The sequence below is a fragment of the Polyodon spathula genome, chromosome 8, assembly GCF_017654505.1.
Source record: "Polyodon spathula isolate WHYD16114869_AA chromosome 8, ASM1765450v1, whole genome shotgun sequence".
NCBI lineage: Eukaryota > Metazoa > Chordata > Actinopteri > Acipenseriformes > Polyodontidae > Polyodon > Polyodon spathula.
The window spans coordinates 50,448,175-50,475,424 of record NC_054541.1 but is presented as its reverse complement, the minus strand read 5'-3'; the positions used below and the strand labels follow the sequence as shown (position 1 = coordinate 50,475,424).

Here is a 27,250-nt window from a genome sequence, read left to right as displayed (position 1 = left end):
AGAGAGGCAGAGTGTATTCATACCAACTATAAAACACACGAGAGAGAGAGGCAGAGTGTATTCATACCAACTATAAAACACACACGAGAGAGAGAGAGGCAGAGTGTATTCATACCAACTATAAAACACACGAGAGAGAGAGAGGCAGAGTGTATTCATACCAACTATAAAACACACGAGAGAGAGAGGCAGAGTGTATTCATACCAACTATAAAACACACGAGAGAGAGAGGCAGAGTGTATTCATACCAACTATAAAACACACGAGAGAGAGAGGCAGAGTGTATTCATACCAACTATAAAACACACACGAGAGAGAGAGGCAGAGTGTATTCATACCAACTATAAAACACACACGAGAGAGAGAGGCAGAGTGTATTCATACCAACTATAAAACACACGAGAGAGAGAGGCAGAGTGTATTCATACCAACTATAAAACACACGAGAGAGAGAGGCAGAGTGTATTCATACCAACTATAAAACACACGAGAGAGAGAGGCAGAGTGTATTCATACCAACTATAAAACACACGAGAGAGAGAGGCAGAGTGTATTCATACCAACTATAAAACACACGAGAGAGAGAGGCAGAGTGTATTCATACCAACTATAAAACACACGAGAGAGAGAGGCAGAGTGTATTCATACCAACTATAAAACACACGAGAGAGAGAGGCAGAGTGTATTCATACCAACTATAAAACACACGAGAGAGAGAGGCAGAGTGTATTCATACCAACTATAAAACACACGAGAGAGAGAGGCAGAGTGTATTCATACCAACTATAAAACACACGAGAGAGAGAGGCAGAGTGTATTCATACCAACTATAAAACACACGAGAGAGAGAGGCAGAGTGTATTCATACCAACTATAAAACACACGAGAGAGAGAGGCAGAGTGTATTCATACCAACTATAAAACACACAAGAGAGAGAGAGAGAGTGTATTACATACCAACTATCACAAACACCCCGAGAGATTTTGCAGCAGAGGTATTCATACAACTATATAACACCAATGAGGAGAGAGAGAGGCAGAGTGTCTTCCGTCTCACATATAAGTACACACGATAGAGAGAGGCAGAGTGTATCTCATCTCTCCGTCTCACATAAAACCCCCACGAGAGAGAGAGGTGTGAGAGTGTCTTCTACCAACTATAAAACAACATAGAGATGGTTTGAGGTTGTGGCAGAGTGTCTCCGTCTCACATTAAGTAGAGAGAGATTTTGAGTGTCTCTCTACTAACACACACATACAAGAGAGAGGCAGAGTGTATTCATACCAACTATAAAACACACGAGAGAGAGAGGCAGAGTGTATTCATACCAACTATAAAACACACGAGAGAGAGAGGCAGAGTGTATTCATACCAACTATAAAACACACGAGAGAGAGAGGCAGAGTGTATTCATACCAACTATAAAACACACGAGAGAGAGAGGCAGAGTGTATTCATACCAACTATAAAATTCATACACACGAGAGAGAGAGGCAGAGTGTATTCATACCAACTATAAAACACACGAGAGAGAGAGGCAGAGTGTATTCATACCAACTATAAAACACACGAGAGAGAGAGGCAGAGTGTATTCATACCAACTATAAAACACACACGAGAGAGAGAGGCAGAGTGTATTCATACCAACTATAAAACACACGAGAGAGAGAGGCAGAGTGTATTCATACCAACTATAAAACACACACGAGAGAGAGAGGCAGAGTGTATTCATACCAACTATAAAACACACGAGAGAGAGAGGCAGAGTGTATTCATACCAACTATAAAACACACACGAGAGAGAGAGGCAGAGTGTATTCATACCAACTATAAAACACACGAGAGAGAGAGGCAGAGTGTATTCATACCAACTATAAAACACACGAGAGAGAGAGGCAGAGTGTAGAGAGAGAGAGGCAGAGTGTATTCATACCAACTATAAAACACACGAGAGAGAGAGGCAGAGTGTATTCATACCAACTATAAAACACACGAGAGAGAGAGGCAGAGTGTATTCATACCAACTATAAAACACACGAGAGAGAGAGAGGCAGAGTGTATTCATACCAACTATAAAACACACGAGAGAGAGAGGCAGAGTGTATTCATACCAACTATAAAACACACACGAGAGAGAGAGGCAGAGTGTATTCATACCAACTATAAAACACACTCTATCACGATATGATGTAGCATGTAAAGAAAGGACCCCGATTCATCGGTGCACCATCGATTGGTTAAACCCCTGCTTGCCTGGTACCAGAAAGATTTTTTGTGTTTAAGTTCACCTCAGTTTCACTTTCCTTTTCTATAGAGACACGCCTATACCTTTATGGCCTCGCCTTGTGAAAACATAGCGCTGCCACCCTCCTCCTGTGAGGAGGCGCTTCTGGATATAGGACACACTAACAGGTAGCAGAAATGCAGTTCAGTCACTACACGCCCGCCCCTGTGCGTGCGAGATATAAAATATCTGTTCCTAGTGCATGTGCATCTGGAGCCCTCTGAGTGGAAAATTCTATTCAAAGTGGAAAATAGAGCTCTCTGGTTCTGGCTCTCTGTTTACTGTAGAGCTCTCTGGTTCTGGATCTCTGTTTACTGTAGAGCTCTCTGGTTCTGGATCTCTGTTTACTGTAGAGTCCTCTGGATCTCTGTTTACTGTAGAGCCCTCTGGTTCTGGCTCTCTGTTTACTGTAGAGCTCTCTGGTTCTGGATCTCTGTTTACTGTAGAGTCCTCTGGATCTCTGTTTACTGTAGAGCTCTCTGGTTCTGGATCTCTGTTTACTGTAGAGTCCTCTGGATCTCTGTTTACTGTAGAGCTCTCTGGTTCTGGCTCTCTGTTTACTGTAGAGCTCTCTGGTTCTGGATCTCTGTTTACTGTAGAGCCCTCTGGTTCTGGCTCTCTGTTTACTGTAGAGCTCTCCGGTTCTGGATCTCTGTTTACTGTAGAGTCCTCTGGATCTCTGTTTACTGTAGAGCCCTCTGGTTCTGGCTCTCTGTTTACTGTAGAGCCCTCTGGTTCTGGCTCTCTGTTTACTGTAGAGCTCTCCGGTTCTGGATCTCTGTTTCAGGAGGAGATTAAAGCAGAATCAAACTGTGTTAGCGTGGAACAGAGAGGACTAGGAGGAGAGGAAGCAGCATCTGCACGGTTTAGTTTGGTGAATCTGTTCGTATATTTGGATAGAATTTTATTTCTGTCGTCGATGTGCTTTTATATTAAAATATTCTTTTTTCAAGTTTTAAAAGCACATTTTTTTGTATATATTTGTGCATGTGTATTATGAAGCAGAATTCTTCAAGGTGTTTGTTGTCCTGGAGGGATGAATGACATTCCCCTCCATGATCACCAGCTCTAGTCCCTCATGGCGTTCATATCTGGAGCAGGAATCTGCAGCTAAGACTATTCTCCAGGAAGATCAATCACTGTGACAGTCCCTCCTGAAACATCTGCCAAGCACTGCACATGCACCATTAGCATATTATTATTATTATTATTATTGTTATTATTCTTTTAAATGGCTTTTTAGTTTTGGAAACATCTAATAATAGAAGTTGGCTTGCAAAATATCTGAAGCTAGCAAATGCTTAGAGCTGCACTGCGACAAGCCTGAGAAAGACACTGATCCCTGCTGTTGTGAATATTCCATTTCTGTGATAACGGTCCGAACCAAACCCAATCTGATCCCTGGATAAACCCTCCTCATTCCACCTGCATATTGGAGAGTCTTAGTCTGGTCCTGATCCTGCTTACTGCCCGGGTAGCAGAGACCCTTCCCTGGGAAGGAGAGGCTAGAGATGCAGACCTGAGGAGTATGTTGCAAATGTCTGTTTTTAAAATATGTATATGTAACAAAAACTGGAATGGAAGTATAGTTCCTGTTGTATTGCAGTTTGATCCAGTTCTGGTTTTACTGTGAGGTTAATAAGACACACCTGATCTAGTTACCTCTACACTATGGCTAGTCAAGCTCGTCATAAGACCTGGAATGAATGAAACTGCTATGCAATAGGAGTCTTATTTCTCTTCTTGAAGGTTATTCCTTAGTGCTGTAATTAGAATCCATATTGCTATCACTTGAAGAAACACAGGTGTTTTTTTTGTTTTGGTTTCATGTTGATAAAGACCCGCTAAGGAGCCTCTCATGTCATTTGAGGGGGTGACTTTGTATTCAAAGGGTTCTGTAAACCCTTTGAATACAAAGTACTAAGCTCATGGTCTCAGGGGCTCAGGACGACCCAGGTCACACAGAGACCCTCGGAGGGTGGAGGTGGGGGTGGGGGTGGTCTCAGGAGCTCAGGGGCTCAGGAGCTCAGGACGACCCGAGTCACACAGAGACCCATGGAGGGCAGAGGTGGGGGTGGGGGTGGTCTCAGGAGCTCAGGACCACCCCCTGGAGTTCCTCACACCGAGTTGCACCCACCTTTTTTTGGAGGTGGGGGTGGTCTCAGGAGCTCAGGGGCTCAGGAGCTCAGGACGACCCGAGTCACACAGAGACCCATGGAGGGCAGAGGTGGGGGTGGGGGTGGTCTCAGGAGCTCAGGGGCTCAGGAGCTCAGGACGACCCGGGTCACACAGAGACCCTCGGAGGGTGGAGGTGCGGGTGGGGGTGGTCTCAGGAGCTCAGGGGCTCAGGAGCTCAGGACGACCCGGGTCACACAGAGACCCTCGGAGGGTGGAGGTGCGGGTGGGGGTGGTCTCAGGAGCTCAGGGGCTCAGGAGCTCAGGACGACCCGGGTCACACAGAGACCCTCGGAGGGTGGAGGTGGGGGTGGGGGTGGTCTCAGGAGCTCAGGGGCTCAGGAGCTCAGGACGACCCGGGTCACACAGAGACCCTCGGAGGGTGGAGGTGCGGGTGGGGGTGGTCTCAGGAGCTCAGGGGCTCAGGAGCTCAGGACGACCCGGGTCACACAGAGACCCTCGGAGGGTGGAGGCGGAGGTGGGGGTGGTCTCAGGAGCTCAGGGGCTCAGGAGCTCAGGACGACCCGGGTCACACAGAGACCCTCGGAGGGTGGAGGCGGAGGTGGGGGTGGTCTCAGGAGCTCAGGGGCTCAGGAGCTCAGGACGACCCGGGTCACACAGAGACCCTCGGAGGGTGGAGGCGGAGGTGGGGGTGGTCTCAGGAGCTCAGGGGCTCAGGAGCTCAGGACGACCCGGGTCACACAGAGACCCTCGGAGGGTGGAGGCGGAGGTGGGGGTGGTCTCAGGAGCTCAGGGGCTCAGGAGCTCAGGACGACCCGGGTCACACAGAGACCCTCGGAGGGTGGAGGTGCGGGTGGGGGTGGTCTCAGGGGCTCAGGATGATCTGACAGGACACAAGATGTGCTGATAGTTTTACCAAACTAGTGAGCAGTAACTGAAAGGGTTAAAACAGCTTCCAATGGCTTTGCCCTAGCTTTTGTTTTCACTGTGCCTTTATGTATTGCAAGCCTGAAACAGTGGGGGTTTTGTTTGTTTGTTGTCTGTGTTAAGGAGCTGTGAAAATGCAATATTACAGCTTCACGTGTGTAACAAAGTAGACAAAACCTTTGTGTTCAGAACAGATGAATTGACCAACAAAAGTTGTAACATTGTATGTGCGTGTGGTTTTGTTTCTATTAAAAAATGTAGCTCTTGTTTTACTGTGTACCTAGTGTGTCAGTTTGGTATGTAAGATTTTTATTTTGTTTAGTCTGTAAAAATCATAATTTTCATGTTCACATTGTATTCCCTTATTCAGAACGGAATGCATGCAGTGTCATTACTTTTCATGGGGGGGTGGGGTGGGTACAACAAATAGAGAGAACCAAGCAATTTGCTTTTTTAAAATGTAGCTCCGTGGATCAAGCACACCACAAACATTTAGCTCAACCCAAATTCAGAAGTGACTGAGGCGACGATGGCTCCCATGACCAGCATCTGTGACTCCTCCTCCTCCAACACTGCAGACCTGTGAACAAGCCTCAGAAACAGGACTGCGCTGTAGCGGCACAGGACTGCGCTGTAGCGGCACAGGACTCTGTTGTAACAACACAACGCCAGGATGCAATGGTGGGGGTGGGGGGCGTTGCATGTAGTAATGCAGTAAACCCTGCCTGTCCCTAAGGAACTCTATTCTAGTATCCAGTAGGAAGTTTGTCTGGGCAGGGATGGCAGCTGGATGTTCTGTATCAGAGCTGCTACGAGTCTCCCAGTGGCTCTGGGGTCTTTCCCACACTTTATCCCAACTGTGTGCTCGACTCCAAGCATCCCTCCCACCCCTCTTCACTCTGCTGCTCCCCTAAGCCAGTCACGTCCAGTAATTCTGGAAGAAATAAAACCAGTGGGTTACAGTTGCACCAGGAATTCACCGTGAAAGTGCACATTAGTGCCGGAAACAGCTGCTTCATTCTGGTGGAGGTCTGTTTGTGTATGCAGTTCACTCAGTAAAGGTTTCTGGGAACCTGGGCTGAATGTGTAAACGTCTGTGAATAGCTCAGTATAAGAAAAACGCTTTGCCTCTTTTCTTAACTGGGTAACAATCCCTTCCAATAAGGTAGCGTGAATCCCACTCCATTGTGAAGGCAGCAGGGGTATTGCACCCCCTTGCTGTACCCTGACCCGGCTACAGCAGTACTGCCTCTAATTCCAATCTGCCTCTGCCTCTGGTCATGTCTGTACTGTGCTCAGGAGTGTTGCCCTGTCACTACACATTAATCTGCACTGATCTCAACCAGCAGAGGTCAGTGCATTGCATGGAATATATCGCATAGCAGCTTGATCCATCCTTGTTGTACTATGAGTTTAAGAAAACACACCGTAGCGCATTAGCTATACACTAGGGCTAATCAAGCTGATAACAAAGTCTGGAGTGGGTAAAACTGCTATGCAACAGGAGTCTTATTTCCATCCCTGTGTGTGGTCACCTTTCGTTTAAAATGTCCATAATGTCAATTCAGTTTGAGGACCTGAATAAAAAAAAATAAAACAAAAAAATTAAAATAAAAAAAATAAAAACAAAAAAAAAAAAAAATATGGATGATACTTAGATTCTTGTGCACTGGCTGATTGGAAGCAGGCGAGTTGTTTGCCCTGTCCTCGCCTCAATAGATAAACCCATTACAGGCAGTCCTCTTGGAGAACTAAATGGGTAGTAACAGAAAGCCTTAACAAGCGCGGAACCTCTGCATTTGGAAATGGTCCGCCCAGAATTTATCATGCTGAAATCATCAAGAATAGATCTGCTGAAATCTTCGTGCTTATGGTCCGTATCTAGGACGACTTTTAGAAGCACACGAAACATCTGAACATTCGGACTCGCCTGAAGGGCGTGAAGACACACGAAGTGTGTGGACTTACACTTGTCTGGTTTCACCGGATATGGTCGCTGTTCCTCTGCTCCATAGACCCATCCCTGCTCTCCTGCAGTGCCCTTGGAGAACTAAATGGGTGTAACAGAAAGCCCTTAAAAGCTGGTTTGCATAAACCGGTCCGCCCAGGTGAGATCATGCTGAAATCATCCAGAATAGATCCTGCTGAAATCTTCCGAATGAGACCGTCTTCAAGTTCAATATCTTGGAAGCACATGGATTTCACTTCTGATGTATTACACCAGGACTCGCCAGCACTCTAGTCCTGGACACGGCTGTGTTCTGGGATTCACTCTGTTGGTTTCAGCGCTCTAGTCCTGGACACGGCTGTGTTCTGGGATTCACTCTGTTGGTTTCAGCGCTCTAGTCCTGGACACGGCTGTGTTCTGGGATTCACTCTGTTGGTTTCAGCGCTCTAGTCCTGGACACGGCTGCGTTCTGGGATTCACTCTGTTGGTTTCAGCGCTCTAGTCCTGGACACGGCTGCGTTCTGGGATTCACTCTGTTGGTTTCAGCGCTCTAGTCCTGGACACGGCTGCGTTCTGGGATTCACTCTGTTGGTTTCAGCGCTCTAGTCCTGGACACGGCTGCGTTCTGGGATTCACTCTGTTGGTTTCAGCGCTCTAGTCCTGGACACGGCTGCGTTCTGGGATTCACTCTGTTGGTTTCAGCGCTCTAGTCCTGGACACGGCTGCGTTCTGGGATTCACTCTGTTGGTTTCAGCGCTCTAGTCCTGGACACGGCTGCGTTCTGGGATTCACTCTGTTGGTTTCAGCGCTCTAGTCCTGGACACGGCTGCGTTCTGGGATTCACTCTGTTGGTTTCAGCGCTCTAGTCCTGGACACGGCTGCGTTCTGGGATTCACTCTGTTGGTTTCAGCGCTCTAGTCCTGGACACGGCTGCGTTCTGGGATTCACTCTGTTGGTTTCAGCGCTCTAGTCCTGGACACGGCTGCGTTCTGGGATTCACTCTGTTGGTTTCAGCGCTCTAGTCCTGGACACGGCTGCGTTCTGGGATTCACTCTGTTGGTTTCAGCGCTCTAGTCCTGGACACGGCTGCGTTCTGGGATTCACTCTGTTGGTTTCAGCGCTCTAGTCCTGGACACGGCTGCGTTCTGGGATTCACTCTGTTGGTTTCAGCGCTCTAGTCCTGGACACGGCTGCGTTCTGGGATTCACTCTGTTGGTTTCAGCGCTCTAGTCCTGGACACGGCTGCGTTCTGGGATTCACTCTGTTGGTTTCAGCGCTCTAGTCCTGGACACGGCTGCGTTCTGGGATTCACTCTGTTGGTTTCAGCGCTCTAGTCCTGGACACGGCTGCGTTCTGGGATTCACTCTGTTGGTTTCAGCGCTCTAGTCCTGGACACGGCTGCGTTCTGGGATTCACTCTGTTGGTTTCAGCGCTCTAGTCCTGGACACGGCTGCGTTCTGGGATTCACTCTGTTGGTTTCAGCGCTCTAGTCCTGGACACGGCTGCGTTCTGGGATTCACTCTGTTGGTTTCAGCGCTCTAGTCCTGGACACGGCTGCGTTCTGGGATTCACTCTGTTGGTTTCAGCGCTCTAGTCCTGGACACGGCTGCGTTCTGGGATTCACTCTGTTGGTTTCAGCGCTCTAGTCCTGGACACGGCTGCGTTCTGGGATTCACTCTGTTGGTTTCAGCGCTCTAGTCCTGGACACGGCTGCGTTCTGGGATTCACTCTGTTGGTTTCAGCGCTCTAGTCCTGGACACGGCTGCGTTCTGGGATTCACTCTGTTGGTTTCAGCGCTCTAGTCCTGGACACGGCTGCGTTCTGGGATTCACTCTGTTGGTTTCAGCGCTCTAGTCCTGGACACGGCTGCGTTCTGGGATTCACTCTGTTGGTTTCAGCGCTCTAGTCCTGGACACGGCTGTGTTCTGGGATTCACTCTGTTGGTTTCAGCGCTCTAGTCCTGGACACGGCTGTGTTCTGGGATTCACTCTGTTGGTTTCAGCGCTCTAGTCCTGGACACGGCTGCGTTCTGGGATTCACTCTGTTGGTTTCAGCGCTCTAGTCCTGGACACGGCTGCGTTCTGGGATTCACTCTGTTGGTTTCAGCGCTCTAGTCCTGGACACGGCTGCGTTCTGGGATTCACTCTGTTGGTTTCAGCGCTCTAGTCCTGGACACGGCTGCGTTCTGGGATTCACTCTGTTGGTTTCAGCGCTCTAGTCCTGGACACGGCTGCGTTCTGGGATTCACTCTGTTGGTTTCAGCGCTCTAGTCCTGGACACGGCTGCGTTCTGGGATTCACTCTGTTGGTTTCAGCGCTCTAGTCCTGGACACGGCTGCGTTCTGGGATTCACTCTGTTGGTTTCAGCGCTCTAGTCCTGGACACGGCTGCGTTCTGGGATTCACTCTGTTGGTTTCAGCGCTCTAGTCCTGGACACGGCTGCGTTCTGGGATTCACTCTGTTGGTTTCAGCGCTCTAGTCCTGGACACGGCTGCGTTCTGGGATTCACTCTGTTGGTTTCAGCGCTCTAGTCCTGGACACGGCTGCGTTCTGGGATTCACTCTGTTGGTTTCAGCGCTCTAGTCCTGGACACGGCTGCGTTCTGGGATTCACTCTGTTGGTTTCAGCGCTCTAGTCCTGGACACGGCTGCGTTCTGGGATTCACTCTGTTGGTTTCAGCGCTCTAGTCCTGGACACGGCTGCGTTCTGGGATTCACTCTGTTGGTTTCAGCGCTCTAGTCCTGGACACGGCTGCGTTCTGGGATTCACTCTGTTGGTTTCAGCGCTCTAGTCCTGGACACGGCTGCGTTCTGGGATTCACTCTGTTGGTTTCAGCGCTCTAGTCCTGGACACGGCTGCGTTCTGGGATTCACTCTGTTGGTTTCAGCGCTCTAGTCCTGGACGCGGCTGCGTTCTGGGATTCACTCTGTTGGTTTCAGCGCTCTAGTCCTGGACACGGCTGCGTTCTGGGATTCACTCTGTTGGTTTCAGCGCTCTAGTCCTGGACACGGCTGCGTTCTGGGATTCACTCTGTTGGTTTCAGCGCTCTAGTCCTGGACGCGGCTGTGTTCTGGGATTCACTCTGTTGGTTTTGACCATGGGTGTTGTGCAAGAATAATGGACCCTTTCATGGCGGTTGTTTTTATAAAGTTTCTGTCACTACAGTGGCAAAGCATCATATTTCAGAAACTATTTGAGATAGTGACTTCCGTTAATGTAATACAATATATTGCAGTGAGAGTAGCACTGGGTACTCTGTGACATCATTGATGTGCAGTAGTATGGTAAGCTTGGGTGTGTTTAAGCTCGGAGCGGCACAGAGTGGCTCAGTAAAAGAATCAACTTAACAACTTTCTCAGTTCCGCTCCTGCTGAGCCGCTCAGAGCTCTCCTGAGCATTTGTTTTAAAATTTGTATCATTTACTTTCATTTTTAAAAATTGTAGAGCTGTTTTACGGTTATATGGTATTTCAGACTCTGGCAGTGTTGTTGTTGTTGTTGTTTGAATGTAGTTCAGACTCTGGCAGTGGTGTTGTTTGTGTGTAGTTCAGACTCTGGCAGTGGTGTTGTTGTTGTTTGTGTGTAGTTCAGACTCTGGCAGTGGTGTTGTTGTTGTTTGTGTGTAGTTCAGACTCTGGCAGTGGTGTTGTTGTTTGTGTGTACATAAGAACATAAGAAAGTTTACTAACGAGAGGAGGCCATTCGGCCCATCTTGCTCGTTTGGTTGTTAGGAGCTTATTGATCCCAAAATCTCATCAAGCACCTTCTTGAAGGATCCCAGGGTGTCAGCTTCAACAAAATTACTGGGGAGTTGATTCCAGACCCTCACAATTCTCTGTGTAAAAAAGTGCCTCCTATTTTCTGTTCTGAATGCCCCTTTGTCTAAACTCCATTTGTGACCCCTGGTCCTTGTTTCTTTTTTCAGGCTGAAAAAGTCCCTTGCGTCGACACTGTCAATACCTTTTAGAATTTTGAATGCTTGAATTAGGCCGCCACGTAGTCTTCTTTGTTCAAGACTGAACAGATTCAATTCTTTTAGCCTGTCTGCATATGACATGCCTTTTAAGCCCGGAATAATTCTGGTCGCTCTTCTTTGCACTCTTTCTAGAGCAGCAATATTTTTTTTATAGCGAGGTGACCAGAACTGCACACAATATTCAAGATGAGGTCTTACTAATGCATTGTACAGTTTTAACATTACTTCCCTTGATTTAAATTCAACACTTTTCACAATGTATCTGAGCATCTTGTTAGCCTTTTTTATAGCTTCCCCACATTGTCTAGATGAAGACATTTCTGAGTCAACAAAAACTCCTAGGTCTTTTTCATAGATTCCTTCTCCAATTTCAGTATCTCCCATATGATATTTATAATGTACATTTTTATTTCCTGCGTGCAGTACCTTACACTTTTCTCTATTAAATGTCATTTGCCATGTGTCTGCCCAGTTCTGAATCTTGTCTAGATCATTTTGAATGACCTTTGCTGCTGCAACAGTGTTTGCCACTCCTCCTACTTTTGTGTCGTCTGCAAATTTAACAAGTTTGCTTACTATACCAGAATCTAAATCATTAATGTAGATTAGGAATAGCAGAGGACCTAATACTGATCCCTGTGGTACACTGCTGGTTACCACACTCCATTCTGAGGTTTTTCCTCTAATCAGTACTTTCTGTTTTCTACATGTTAACCACTCCCTAATCCATGTACATGTGTTTCCTTGAATCCCAACTGCGTTCAGTTTGAGAATTAATCTTTTGTGCGGGACTTTGTCAAAAGCTTTCTGGAAATCTAAATAAACCATGTCATATGCTTTGCAATTATCCATTATCGATGTTGCATCCTCAAAAAAATCAAGCAAGTTAGTTAGACACGATCTCCCTTTCCTAAAACCATGTTGACTGTCTCCCAGGATACTGTTACCATATAGGTAATTTTCCATTTTGGATCTTATTATAGTTTCCATAAGTTTGCATATAATAGAAGTCAGGCTTACTGGTCTGTAGTTACCTGGTTCAGTTTTGTTTCCCTTTTTGTGGATCGGTATTACGTTTGCAATTTTCCAGTCTGTCGGTACAACCCCTGTGTCAAGAGACTGCTGCATGATCTTGGTTAGCGGTTTGTAAATTACTTCTTTCATTTCTTTGAGTACTACTGGGAGGATCTCATCCGGCCCAGGGGATTTGTTTATTTTAAGAGCTCCTAGTCCCTTTAACACTTCTGCCTCAGTTATGCTAAAGTTATTTAAAACTGGATAGGAACTGGATGACATGTGGGGCATGTTGTCAGTATCTTCCTTTGTAAAAACTTGTGAAAAGTAATAATTTAATATATTTGCTATTTTTTTTTCTTCATCTACGATTTTGCCATTTGTATCTCTTAAACATTTAATCTCCTCTTTGAATGTTCTCTTGCTGTTGTAATATTGGAAAAACATTTTGGAATTGGTTTTAGCTCCCTTAGCAATGTTCATTTCTATTTCTCTCTTGGCCTTTCTAACTTCCTTTTTGACTTGCGTTTGCAGTTCCGTGTACTCTTTCTGCGTACTTTCTTTTTGGTCCTTTTTTAATGCTCTGTAAAGTGCCTTTTTTCGCTGAATATTTTTTTTAATTGATCTATTAAACCATTTTGGCAATTTAGTTTTACATTTAGATTTGTCTACTTTAGGGATATAATTGTTTTGCGCCTCTAGTACTACATTTTTGAAGAACAACCATCCTTCTTCTGTGGGTGTTTTCTCTATTTTACTCCAATCTACTTCTGTAAGTCTCTGTTTCATACCTTCATAGTTTGCTTTCCTAAAATTGTAAACCTTAGCTTTAGTCATTACTTTTGGGGATTTAAAAAACACTTCAAATGAGACCATGTTGTGGTCTGAGTTTGCCAGTGGTTCTCTGACCTCTGTTTTAGTTATTCTATCTTCGTTATTTGAAAAGACTAAATCAAGGCATGCCTCCCCTCTAGTGGGTGCCTTCACAAATTGTGTTAGGAAGCAGTCATTTGTCATTTCCACCATTTCTATTTCATCCTTCGTGCTACCCACCGGGTTTTCCCATTTTGTTTGGGGGAAGTTGAAATCCCCCATTAGTATGGCTTCTCCTTTGCTACACGCATTTCTAATGTCATTGTATAACAGATTATTGTGCTCACCATCTGAATCTGGCGGTCTATAGCATGCTCATATTATTATGCCCTTTGAATTTTTGTCCGTTATTCTGACCCATATTGATTCGGTTTTATTTTCTTTGTCCAGGTTTAACACCTGGGCTTCAAGACTGTTTCTTATATATAGCGCTACCCCTCCTCCTCTTCTGTCCTGCCTGTCTTTCCTGTACAGTGTAGTTCAGACTCTGTAGTTCAGACTCTGGTAGTGCTGTTGTTGTTTGAATGTAGTTCAGACTCTGGCAGTGTTGTTGTTGTTTGAATGTATTTCAGACTCTGGCAGTGCAGTGTTGTTGTTGTTTGAATGTATTTCAGACTCTGGCAGTGTTGTTGTTGTTTGAATGTATTTCAGACTCTGGCAGTGGTGTTGTTTTTGTTTGAGTGTTTGAGTGTATTTCAGACTCTGGCAGTGTTGTTGTTTTTGTTGTTTGAATGTATTTCAGACTCTGGCAGTGTTGTTGTTGTTTGTGTGTATTTCAGACTCTGGCAGTGTTGTTGTTGTTGTTTGAATGTAGTTCAGACTCTGGCAGTGTTGTTGTTGTTGTTTGTGTGTATTTCAGACTCTGGCAGTGTTGTTGTTGTTGTTTGTGTGTATTTCAGACTCTGGCAGTGTTGTTGTTGTTGTTTGTGTGTATTTCAGACTCTGGCAGTGTTGTTGTTGTTGTTTGTGTGTATTTCAGACTCTGGCAGTGTTGTTGTTGTTGTTTGTGTGTATTTCAGACTCGCAGTGTTGTTGTTGTTGTTTGAATGTAGTTCAGACTCTGGCAGTGTTGTTGTTGTTGTTTGTGTGTATTTCAGACTCTGGCAGTGTTGTTGTTGTTTGAATGTATTTCAGACTCTGGCAGTGTTGTTGTTGTTGTTGTTGTTTGAATGTAGTTCAGACTCTGGCAGTGTTGTTGTTGTTTGAATGTATTTCAGACTCTGGCAGTGTTGTTGTTGTTTGAATGTAGTTCAGACTCTGGCAGTGTTGTTGTTGTTTGAATGTAGTTCAGACTCTGGCAGTGTTGTTGATGTTTGAATGTATTTCAGACTCTGGCAGTGTTGTTGTTGTTTGAATGTAGTTCAGACTCTGGCAGTGTTGTTGTTGTTTGAATGTATTTCAGACTCTGGCAGTGTTGTTGTTGTTTGAATGTAGTTCAGACTCTGGCAGTGTTGTTGTTGTTTGAATGTATTTCAGACTCTGGCAGTGTTGTTGTTGTTTGAATGTATTTCAGACTCTGGCAGTGTTGTTGTTTGAATGTATTTCAGACTCTGGCAGTGCTGCTGTTGTTGTTTGAATGTAGTTCAGACTCTGGTAGTGCTGTTGTTGTTTGACTGTAGTTCAGACTCTGGCAGTGCTGTTGCTTGTGGAGCTGACTTGGAGTGAAGCTGTTGTTTACAGTCTGCAATGTGATCAGCTGCAGGATCCGTGACTCACTGTGTTTTGCAGGGCAGCTCTAATCAGAGACCACACTAATTTCCTTCTGCGGTTAGAATGTTGTCCAATAGAAACCATGTGAGCTGGTATTGTTCTCAATCTGAGAAGTGGTGCTGAGCAGGCAAGCCACCCAGCCGCAGAAGACTGAGGCAGCAGGGAATGCTGCTGAAATCCCGGGAAGTAGAGTCGGGTACCAAGGGACTGCTATCCCAAGTAGAGTATCTGTGTGTGTGGCTGTGTGTGCACTGAAAGTGTACTACACAGAACAATAGCAGGGCAACTTTTAAATCCTGAACCCTCGACCCTTGTTGTTAACTGCTGATATCCCAGAAAGTATTTGAGATCTAGACTTCATATGTGAATCTATCACTAATGTTGACTGAATAACATTTAAAAGCTGTCCTCTTCTTTTCATTCTCAGTTTAATCAGTAACAATAATTAATTTATTTTACTCTCTGGTTATCTGCTGATATTATATTATAACGATAGAAATGATTGCCTGCTAACCCTAAAACATTTCATTTAGATACTTCCCGGTATTTACTGATCATCTTTTATTTATGGATTGCTTTTCTGCAATGACTGGATATTGTACAGATAGGTTTTATTAAGGCAATAAGCACTTCCATTATTGTATGAAATGAAATGAGAAATGCCATTGTGGGGTTTGATGTGCCGGAATTAGTTTGGTATTGTGCACCTGGAGATTAAGAAATCTGAAAAGCTTCATTAGCTGAGACGTAATGCTTTGCAGGGTATTCATCAGCTTTGGGATTCAGCCAATTAAAGTAGTTTAATTATAATTATGATAGGAAGCCATCCACAGCTCCACCACTTTGCAAACGCGTACCTTTAAAAAGATTGTGTTTCAAACCACTGTTCACCCCTATAGCTGAAAGCAATGCAGTAAGATTGCTTGGCATCTGAAGGAAATGCAGCATGCTGATTGGTTATGATGCTGTATTGTCTGGAACCTGGTTATTACAATACCCCTCCATTGTAATGTATTAGTGTTTGGCCCAGTTATTGGTCATAGAGGCTTTTAGTATTCCAGGTCTGCTAGGTAGAATGACACACGTACTGTAACTGGTTAAACACAGAGCTCCAGATTTATAAAAGGATTGCGCGTGTTTTACGACCGTAAAACGGGTGCTGAGGGTTCTGAATTCTTGGATGGGATTTATAAAACACATGCAATGGCATAAACACGCAGTTAGGATGTGATTTGCGGGGCGATGTCTCGGTGCGCTTTAGCCCTTCATGCATATATAACTCTGTATATGAATATATAACTCTGTATATGCATATGTAATTCTGTATATATGCATATGTAATTTTGGGGCGTTTCTGAACGAAACTGTTAAAATTGGGAGGGGATTTTGCAAATGAGGTGTATTAAATATTCTGTCTAATTTATTAAAGCTGCCGGTAATTGTGGGCCTCGTATTTGCGTGATTATTTTAAGAACTCTGAAAAGCAGGTGTTGATTTGCTGCAGTGAGACAGTAGCTATATAAAAGGCAAGTTGATGTGGGAGACTTGTCTGTCGCAAGAAGGAGACAGTATTTTCAAGGAGAAAGAAACATTTAATAACATTTGCAAAGAGTCCATTTTTTAACCCTTCTGATCAAGTCAGTTTGTAAATTGCGGTTTATAATACCGGTACCATGTTGTTTTGCAAACTCCAATTGGATGTACAGTATATCAATGCACATAGCAGAGACAGGCTGGATGTACAGTATATCAATGCACACAGCAGAGACAGGCTGGATGTACAGTATATCAATGCACATAGCAGAGACAGGCTGGATGTACAGTATATCAATGCACATAGCAGATGCACAGTAGCAGAGACAGGCTGGATGTACAGTACTCTATCAATGCACATAGCAGAGACAGGCTGGATGTACAGTATATCAATGCACATAGCAGAGACAGACTGGATGCACAGTATATCAATGCACATAGCAGAGACAGACTGGATGCACAGTATATCAATGCACACAGCAGAGACAGGCTGGATGCACAGTATATCAATGCACACAGCAGAGACAGGCTGGATGTACAGTACTCTATCAATGCACATAGCAGAGACAGGCTGGATGTACAGTACTCTATCAATGCACATAGCAGAGACAGACTGGATGTACAGTATATCAATGCACATAGCAGAGACAGACTGGATGTACAGTATATCAGTGCACACAGCAGAGACAGGCTGGATGTACAGTATATCAATGCACACAGCAGAGACAGGCTGGATGTACAGTATATCAATGCACATAGCAGAGACAGGCTGGATGTACAGTATATCAGTGCACACAGCAGAGACAGGCTGGATGTACAGTACTCTATCAATGCACACAGCAGAGACAGGCTGGATGTACAGTATATCAGTGCACACAGCACAGACAGGCTGGATGTACAGTATATCAATGCACACAGCAGAGACAGGCTGGATGTACAGTATATCAATGCACATAGCAGAGACAGGCTGGATGTACAGTATATCAATGCACACAGCAGAGACAGGCTGGATGTACAGTATATCAATGCACACAGCAGAGACAGGCTGGATGTACAGTATATCAATGCACACAGCAGAGACAGGCTGGATGTACAGTATATCAATGCACATAGCAGACAGGCTGGATGTACAGTATATCAATGCACATAGCAGAGACAGGCTGGATGTACAGTATATCAATGCACATAGCAGCAGAGACAGGCTGGATGTACAGTATATCAATGCACATAGCAGAGACAGGCTGGATGTACAGTATATCAATGCACATAGCAGAGACAGGCTGGATGTACAGTATATCAATGCACACAGCAGAGACAGGCTGGATGTACAGTATATCAAAGCACATAGCAGAGACAGGCTGGATCAATGCACATAGCAGAGACAGGCTGGATGCACAGTATATCAATGCACATAGCAGAGACAGGCTGGATGCACAGTATATCAATGCACATAGCAGAGGCTGGACAGGCTGGATGCACAGTATATCAATGCACATAGCAGAGACAGGCTGGATGTACAGTATATCAATGCACATAGCAGAGACAGGCTGGATGTACAGTATATCAATGCACACAGCAGAGACAGGCTGGATGCACAGTATATCAATACACATAGCAGAGACAGACTGGATGCACAGTATATCAATGCACACAGCAGAGACAGGCTGGATGTACAGTATATCAGTGCACCTGAGACAGACTGGATGCACAGTATATCAATGCACACAGCAGAGACAGGCTGGATGTACAGTATATCAATGCACACAGCAGAGACAGGCTGGATGTACAGTATATCAGTGCACCTATTAGAGACAGGCTGGATGTACAGTATATCAAGACCTCCAGGACTGTTTGACCCAAGAACTCTTGTTATTATCACATGAAATGTTGTAACTCTTTAGTAAAAGGTAAGCATGAATGTGTACCAATATGTATAAATGTATTTCCGTTGTCTCGTCATAATGTTGTAGTATCATAAATGTTCTTTTACTGAATGTTTTGGGTTTTGTGGGTCTTTTAAAAAGACATGTTCGATCTGCTCTGATTTTATGGGTTTTTGTTTTAACTAGAATATAATTTTTCAATGCCTTATTTTGAATCTGTTTGTGTGTTTCAGAAATGGCAGCCTGGCCCCTGACACTCTGTCTGCTGCTGTGTGTCTGTTCTGGCAGCTTGGTGTCAAAATCATACAGGCACTTCTCCAGCAACACCGAAATCAACAACGTGGTGCAGGATCCTGGGACTGGCCGGGTGTACGTGGGTGCTGTCAACACCATCTACCAGTTAGACAACATGCTTCAAAAGCAGGACAGCAGAGAAACGGGCCCCAAACAAGATAACCAGGCGTGCACCCCCCCAAAATTTATCGGGTGCGTAACCAAGCTGACAAGCAACAGTAACAAGCTTCTGCTGGTGAATCGGGCCAACGGCACCCTGGTGGTGTGCGGGAGCCTCTTCAGAGGAATCTGCTCCTTGCTGTCCCTGGAGAATGTCTCGAAGGTGGAGTACTACAGCGACTCTAAGGGAGAGAAGACCTATGTGGTCAGCACTGAGGACAAGGTGTCTGTGGTGGGAGTGTTGACCGTTGTGCAGAGACACAACAGGAACACAAGTGTATTTCTTGTGGGGAAGGGGTACGGTGCCTTCGATACCCCCAAGCTCATCACCACGCGGCTGCTTCGGGAGTCCGAGGGGGTGGACTTATTCGAGAGCTACGACGAGTCCTCGGTGTGGCAGGCCAGCGCTTACACCAACCTGTTCCGGCACATCTTCCGATTGGCCTTCCAGCATGTAAATTTTACCTACTTCCTCTTCTCCCGCACAAACGCCAGGAACGAAATGGGGAATTACACCTTCATCTCCCGGGTGTGCCAGAAAGACACCCACTACTACTCCTACATGGAGCTCCAGCTGAACTGCAGCCAGGGCGGGGGGCAGCAGTACAGCAAGGTGCAGGCGGCGTTTGTTGCTTTCCCAGGGGAGCGCCTGGCAAGGAGTATGGATGCGTCTGGGCGCTACGGGAGGGTGACCACCGAGGATAAGGTGCTGTTCGTGGTGTTCGGTACAGACAGTCAAACTGATCAGAGCCAAGCCTCGGCCCTCTGCATGTACTCTCTGAAGGAGATCGACGAGAGACTAAAACAAATCCAGGATGCTTGTTACACTGGGTTTGGGTACATTGGTGAGAAGCAGGCTGTCTACACACCATACTCTACTGTTTCAAATGGGGTCTGGCCAAAAAACTGCGAACAGAAGGTACCAGTTTTTTAAAATATTGATCAAGCTTTTTAAAATCTTTATTGATGCTTCTTTGCCCTTGTGATGTTTTATTATAGTTAATAAAATAAATTAAGAAAAAAAACAACAACATTTGAACTTTTTTTTTTTTTTTTTTTTTTTTTTTAAATCTGACTTGTCTTCCAGGTTTAACCCCTTAGTTACTAGATCTTAATTTCAAACGTCACTGCACTGTTATCAAGGATTGTGCTTGATTTTTACAGATTTTTCTTTTGTTAAAGATTTTTTTTAGTAATTTATTTAAAAAAACAATGTCTTCATGGCTGTGGTTTCTTGATTGTATTTCTTCTGGGACATGATGGTTCTTTGTTCCCTGTTTTGCTCGTGTGGTGTTGGCTGTAATAGAATTATTTTTGCTTTGCGTTTATCAGACAGGAGGGGACTTTCCGTGTGGAGAAGACTTTCTTCCCTCTCCCCTTGCGAGCATGCCTGATTTTGGGATTTCGGCTGAGGCAGTCATAACCTATGAGGAGCACCTGAGTGCAGTGGCAGTGGCAGTGGAGAATGAGCACACCATCGCCTTCCTGGGAACAGCCAGAGGCTGGATCTACAAGGTAGGTGCCCTCTTCTACCTCTCTCTGATCTACAAGGTAGGTGCCCTCTTCTCACCTCCCTCTGATCTACAAGGTAGGTGCCCTCTTCTCACCTCCCTCTGATCTACAAGGTAGGTGCCCTCTTCTCACCTCCCTCTGATCTACAAGGTAGGTGCCCTCTTCTCACCTCTCTCTGATCTACAAGGTAGGTGCCCTCTTCTCACCTCTCTCTGATCTACAAGGTAGGTGCCCTCTTCTACCTCTCTCTGATCTACAAGGTAGGTGCCCTCTTCTACCTCTCTCTGATCTACAAGGTAGGTGCCCTCTTCTCACCTCCCTCTGATCTACAAGGTAGGTGCCTTCTTCTCACCTCTCTCTGATCTACAAGGTAGGTGCCTTCTTCTCATCTCCTTCAGAGCAGGTGTCCTCCTTTTGGTTCTTTCTTGTCTACAAGGTCCTTAGAGAGACCAGGTGGGGCAGTGGGCTGTATCATCCTCTCTCCCCCCCGCAGGAGGCGCCACAGAGGCAGCTTAACAGCCTATTTCTTTGCCTGTTTCAGGTGCATCTCAATGGCTCGGCTGAACAGTATGACAAGAAGACGGTTGGGAACACCAGGGTGAACAAAAACCTGTTTTTTGATGTAGAGCAGGATCACATTTACGTCACGACCGAGAAGGAGGTAAGAGGCCGTGTGCTGTTCTCTGGGGTCAGTGTGTCAGGGTGATGCATTTTGAAGGAGGTAAGAGGCTGTGTGCTGTTCTCTGGGGTCAGTGTGTCAGGGTGATGCATTTTGAAGGAGGTAAGAGGCTGTGTGCTGTTCTCTGGGGTCAGTGTGTCAGGGTGATGCATTTTGAAGGAGGTAAGAGGCTGTGTGCTGTTCTCTGGGGTCAGTGTGTCAGGGTGATGCATTTTGAAGGAGGTGAGAGGCTGTGTGCTGTTCTCTGGGGTCAGGGTGATGCATTTTGAAGGAGGTAAGAGGCTGTGTGCTGTTCTCTGGGGTCAGTGTGTCAGGGTGATGCATTTTGAAGAAGGTAAGAGGCTGTGTGCTGTTCTCTGGGGTCAGTGTGTCAGGGTGATGCATTTTGAAGGAGGTAAGAGGCTGTGTGCTGTTCTCTGGGGTTAGGGTGATGCATTTTGAAGGAGGTAAGAGGCTGTGTGCTGTTCTCTGGGGTTAGGGTGATGCATTTTGAAGGAGGTAAGAGGCTGTGTGCTGTTCTCTGGGGTCAGGGTGATGCATTTTGAAGGAGGTAAGAGGCTGTGTGCTGTTCTCTGGGGTCAGGGTGATGCATTTTGAAGGAGGTAAGAGGCTGTGTGCTGTTCTCTGGGGTGGGTGATGCATTTTGAAGGAGGTAAGAGGCTGTGTGCTGTTCTCTGGGGTCAGGGTGATGCATTTTGAAGGAGGTAAGAGGCTGTGTGCTGTTCTCTGGGGTCAGGGTGATGCATTTTGAAGGAGGTGAGAGGCTGTGTTACGACTGGCAGATGAGATTCATTTCTGGAACTTCGATTGGTGCAGAACATGTAGTTATGAAAGCAAGCCGAGGAAGTGTAAGCTTTAAGCAATGCAATGTCTGCACTGCCTGCATTTTCACGTGAACCCATTCATTCCAGAAATCACATATAAAAATACCTAAGTGACCACTCTGTTGTCATCATGTGGTTTGACTGTGCTGTAAATTGTGGTGCAGGTAACTCGTGTCCCAGTGCAGGAGTGCCACTGGAGAAGCAGCTGCCAGGCCTGTGTGGCAGTGAGAGACCCGTACTGTGGCTGGTGTGTGGCTGAGGGAAAGTCGTACATTTCAAACCAGCTCTGTTAGAGATCGCACCATCGTTATCCCCTTGCTGCTGTAAGTCAACCTCTATAAAGGGGAGACCTTTGAGCAGAGTGCATGCTCTGCAGGGCTTAACATTTCAGACCGCTCTGAGATCGTACGATTATCATCTCAGGACCTCATCATTTCAAACCGCTCTGTTGAGATCGCACCATCGTTATCTCAGGACCTCGACATTTCAAACCGCTCTGTTGAGATCGCACCATCGTTATCTCAGGACCTCGACATTTCAAACCGCTCTGAGATTACATGATCATTATCTCAGGACCTCGACATTTCAAACCGCTCTGTTGAGATCGCACCATCGTTATCTCAGGACCTCGACATTTCAAACCGCTCTGTAGAGATCGCACCATCGTTATCTCAGGACCTCGACATTTCAAACCGCTCTGTTGAGATCGTACCATCGTTATCTCAGGACCTCAACATTTCAAACCGCTCTGAGATTACATGATCATTATCTCAGGACCTCAACATTTCAAACCGCTCTGAGATTACATGATCATTATCTCAGGACCTCGACATTTCAAACCGCTCTGAGATTACATGATCATTATCTCAGGACCTCGACATTTCAAACCGCTCTGTAGAGATCGCACAATCGTTATCTCAGGATCTTGACATTTCAAACCGCTCTGAGATCTATGTTTTGGATTGCTTGTTTGTTTCCTACAAAAATTTTGCATTAAATCAGCCTGTGCAGGTCTTGCTATTTCCACGGTGCTGCAGTGCTGTTTCAATGTGTTAACTGTGCCATTGAGAAGCATTGACACGCCGCTGATGGGTAAAACACAAATGAATGAGCTAACAGAAGCTGTCCCCTCCCCCCAGGTGCACCAGGAAGTCAGCCTGCCCCAGGGCTGTGGAGGACAACCACTGGATCTGGAGCCCCAGCCAGGAGTGTGTCCACATTTCCAGCTACTCTCCAGAGAACATGAGCCGCATGCAAACGTCACGCCCAAGGGTGCCTATTCCATTTGTAACAACACCAAAACCCCACCATGCAAAAAGACAGTGCTAACGAGCTCTAAATATTAGCCGACATTTCATTAAAGGAACAACGCGACGGAACCAGAAGCCATACTGGGAAGTTTCATACACTGGGAACCATTGTGTCCGACACCAACTTCTACTGAATGCTGCTGCTCTCCTCAGCGCACAGCAGCTGTTCCCTTCCATGGGTACAGCGTGGTGCAGCACGGAACTCTGTCCCTGCAGAACTCCCTTCTGTATTACAAGTTCCCCCTTTTATAGTCTGTGCCTGATAATTAAACAAATTGAGTCCCATCCCCCAGCGGTCACTTAAGTAGGAAGTGCTCTTCCAGTTTAAAAGCAGAGGTCCACGTCCTCCTTTTGTGATAATAAAGTGCAAACAACACAAATCAATACAGCATACATCCTGCAAAAATCAATACAACATACATCCTGCACAAATCAATACAACATCCTGCACAAATCAATACAGCATACATCCTGCACAATCAATACAGCATACATCCTGCACAATCAATACAGCATACATCCTGCACAAATCAATACAGCATACATCCTGCACAATCAATACAACATACATCCTGCACAATCAATACAGCATCCTGCACAAATCAATACAGCATACATCCTGCACAAATCAATACAACATACATCCTGCACAAATCAATACAACATACATCCTGCACAAATCAATACAACATACATCCTGCACAAATCAATACAGCATACATCCTGCACAATCAATACAACATACATCCTGCACAATCAATACAGCATCCTGCACAAATCAATACAACATACATCCTGCACAATCAATACAACATCCTGCACAAATCAATACAGCATACATCCTGCACAAATCAATACAACATCCTGCACAAATCAATACAGCATACATCCTGCACAATCAATACAACATCCTGCACAAATCAATACAGCATACATCCTGCACAAAGCAATACAACATCCTGCACAAATCAATACAGCATACATCCTGCACAATCAATACAACATACATCCTGCACAAATCAATACAGCATACATCCTGCACAAATCAATACAACATACATCCTGCACAAATCAATACAGCATACATCCTGCACAAATCAATACAACATACATCCTGCACAAATCAATACAGCATACATCCTGCACAAATCAATACAACATCCTGCACAAATCAATACAGCATACATCCTGCACAATCAATACAACATACATCCTGCACAATCAATACAACATACATCCTGCACAATCAATACAGCATCCTGCACAAATCAATACAGCATACATCCTGCACAATCAATACAGCATCCTGCACAAATCAGAATAGTGCTTAGTAATACTAACACAGTTACAATAATGTGAATACAAAAATACCACCTACTCTTGAGTCTAGAAGTCCATAAAACACTGACTTATGATTTGTTCTCTGTCAAGCTCAGTCTTGTGTATCATACGAGAAGCGTGAACGGTGAGTTTACAGAACTGCCACCATCGCTGTGTCGAAGCCTCGTGTCCCAGAAACCATTGCGGGTCGACAGCAATACATTGGAGACCTTGACATTGACCTCAGACCTAATTGTGTACAATTGCTGTTTTGTAAAAATAAACTTACCAGTGGCGCAGATACAATATATTTTCTCCATTTTACTGCATGCTTTGAGACGACTCAAACTGATATGCAATGTCGCTTACATTCAACTCTTCTCTTGAATTTACAGCCACGGTAGGGGCTGTGGACGATCTCTGTTTGAATTAGCTTTGATCTGTGCTGTTGCTTTTTCATTTTCTAGATAGCCAGGATAAATAACTAAGGCAATCATTTTTTCATTTTCAGGTCAGTATGACTTTGGTGCCTTTCCCGGACATTACAGAGAGCGATCAGCTGGAGTGTGATTTCGGAGGCTCTAAGAGTCAGGCTGTGATTGAACCGGGCAAGTCTATAACCTGCTCTCCTCCAGAGATCATCAATATCCCCCAAACACCTGAATCACAAGGTGAGCCTGCTAACCATGCTCGCTGCTCTGCAGTGCTCGCTGCTCTTCGTGGATCCTTAAACCCAACATTATGTGCTTAACAGCAGAATTCAGTTGTTGTTTTACATCCTGCAGATTAAAAAATGATCGGATGCCTTTTAAATTTCAGTTTAGATGAATCAGTATTGTTTCATGGTTGCCTATTCTCATCAGTGACCAATGGTAAAGTGAGACTTCTTTAAGGAAATAACTCCTGAACACTCTCTGTATTAGTGAGGAGCCTGATTGTTGATGGTATCTGTTTTTGTAATGAACCTCAGGAAGTCAGTTACACAAACAGGAGCTGGCTATAGGACCCGTGGGTTACATGTTTAATTGTGGGATTGCAGAAGAACGCAAGCGGTTGTTAAACGTGTGCTGAATGGCATTTGTATGTCAGATTTTGTTGCAGTGGAGGTAAAGTTGACCTTCAAGGATTCCCGCGTGGAGCTGGCCGTCGGACAGTACCGCTTCTACGACTGCAGTGCGGCCTCAAAGATGCTCACCAACATGCCGTGAGTACTGTGTCTGTCTCATGGCTTGGGCTGTGTCTGTCTCGTGGCTCGGGCTATGTCTGTCTCGTGGCTCGGGCTGTGTCTGTCTCGTGGCTCGGGCTGTGTCTGTCTCGTGGCTCGGGCTATGTCTGTCTCGTGGCTCGGGCTGTGTCTGTCTCGTGGCTCGGGCTGGGTCTGTCTTGGGGTTCACCGGCATGTCTTCTGTGATAGCACTGTGGCAACGTGCTGATCCTTTGTGTTTTTCAATGCTAGGTGCGCCTCATGTGTGACCAGCAAGTGGCGCTGTCAGTGGAACATCAAGGATCACCAGTGCAGTGAAAATAACGCATTGACTCAGGACGTGTACGTCATAAAGCACGCACAGGTAAGGGTCAAAGGGCGTGTGTGGAGTTTGTGGTCTAGCTTGTCGTTCTGGCAAGGGGTTGACAAGGTGTGGATTTTTTTAGTTCACACTGATCACTGTCTCCCCTTCGGTCACTGTGTGCACATTTGGACCATGTTAAGTATCCTATCCATGTATCTATTTGTTCTATTTTAAGTTATGGCAGCAGGGCAGCTTCTCAAACTCCATGGAGTTCACACAAACTGTTTTCAAATTTCTGAAAATAAAATTCCAAATGGGAACATTTCCCTTGCAAGCTGGGTCTGTGTTGGAAAGCGCGAGGCAGGGTGAAGTGGTGTACCTGCATCTGTATCGCAGACAGAAACAGACTCCCTCTCTGAAGGAGCACCTGTCACCTTCAGAACAGTCAGCGGTACATCCTGATCTGGACTCTGGTTTAGCTTTGTTTTAAATGGGCATTGAGAGCAGCTTTATTGATCTTTTGCTTTAGCTTTTTTTAAATATATTAATCCTAGATGGGGCTCTTTTTTTCCACATGCCATATGTCATGCAGACTCTGGCAAAGTGGAAAATTGGTGGAAGGCAAAAAAAACATTGTGACATGTATTCTTCATTTCTGTCAAATATGTGATTTCTGGCAGACTCGGGCTTACTTTCTGTCATTCTGTTACATATCCAGCAACGTTCATTCAAATACAGATTCCATCACAGATTTGTCCTACTTTTTTAAATCTCTCTCCCACACATGCATGCATTCAAGCGCGCACACACACACACACACACACACACACACACACACACACACACACACACACACTGTATTTTATTTACTGAGTTTGCATGTTGAGATTATCAGTTGTTTACTATAATGTAGTGTTTGTTGTTTTATTGTTTTCGAATTGTTTAGCCAATGAGCTGTCCGCGGTTTGAAAGCCCCTCCCAGCCTCTGATCTCAGTGGGTTTAAGGACCAGCATTACCTTCACTGGGAGGAATCTGGATTTCTATAAGGCAAGTGGAGCAGGAATTCTAACTTAATTCTTTGACTTGTGTGTACGCTGTATCGTTGCCTCCACTGAGAGGCACACAACAGTCCTTAATTAACAGGAGCACCAAACAGTGACCCTGCACTGCCAGGGATAGAAATCAGACCGTCAGCCTCGTAAAATAAATAAACGCCTTGCGACAAACCGGACAGCTTTAACCGGTATATAGTATAGTGTGTTGGTAATATCTTTCCTGAAATACTGTGTACTGTAAAAGAGTTATGGGATGCACAATGCTTATGACATGTTCCCAAAGTAATATGAACTCTTTTTAATC

The 27,250-nt window shown here is 45.4% G+C and overlaps 1 protein-coding gene across 1 annotated transcript in view; it reads left to right on the top strand.

Annotated features, from left to right (window-relative positions):
- The window catches only part of LOC121320126 (plexin-B2-like), a 97,884-nt gene that overhangs the window by 31,558 nt on the left and 39,076 nt on the right, over positions 1–27,250 (top strand). The window contains exons 2-10 of the mRNA XM_041258385.1: positions 18,518–19,656; positions 20,070–20,252; positions 20,791–20,910; positions 21,917–22,017; positions 22,892–23,024; positions 24,894–25,053; positions 25,472–25,586; positions 25,839–25,950; positions 26,837–26,938. Of these exons, the coding sequence (XP_041114319.1) occupies positions 18,520–19,656; positions 20,070–20,252; positions 20,791–20,910; positions 21,917–22,017; positions 22,892–23,024; positions 24,894–25,053; positions 25,472–25,586; positions 25,839–25,950; positions 26,837–26,938 (2,163 nt within the window). The 5' untranslated portion in view covers positions 18,518–18,519. The remainder of the gene's footprint in view (positions 1–18,517; positions 19,657–20,069; positions 20,253–20,790; positions 20,911–21,916; positions 22,018–22,891; positions 23,025–24,893; positions 25,054–25,471; positions 25,587–25,838; positions 25,951–26,836; positions 26,939–27,250) is intronic.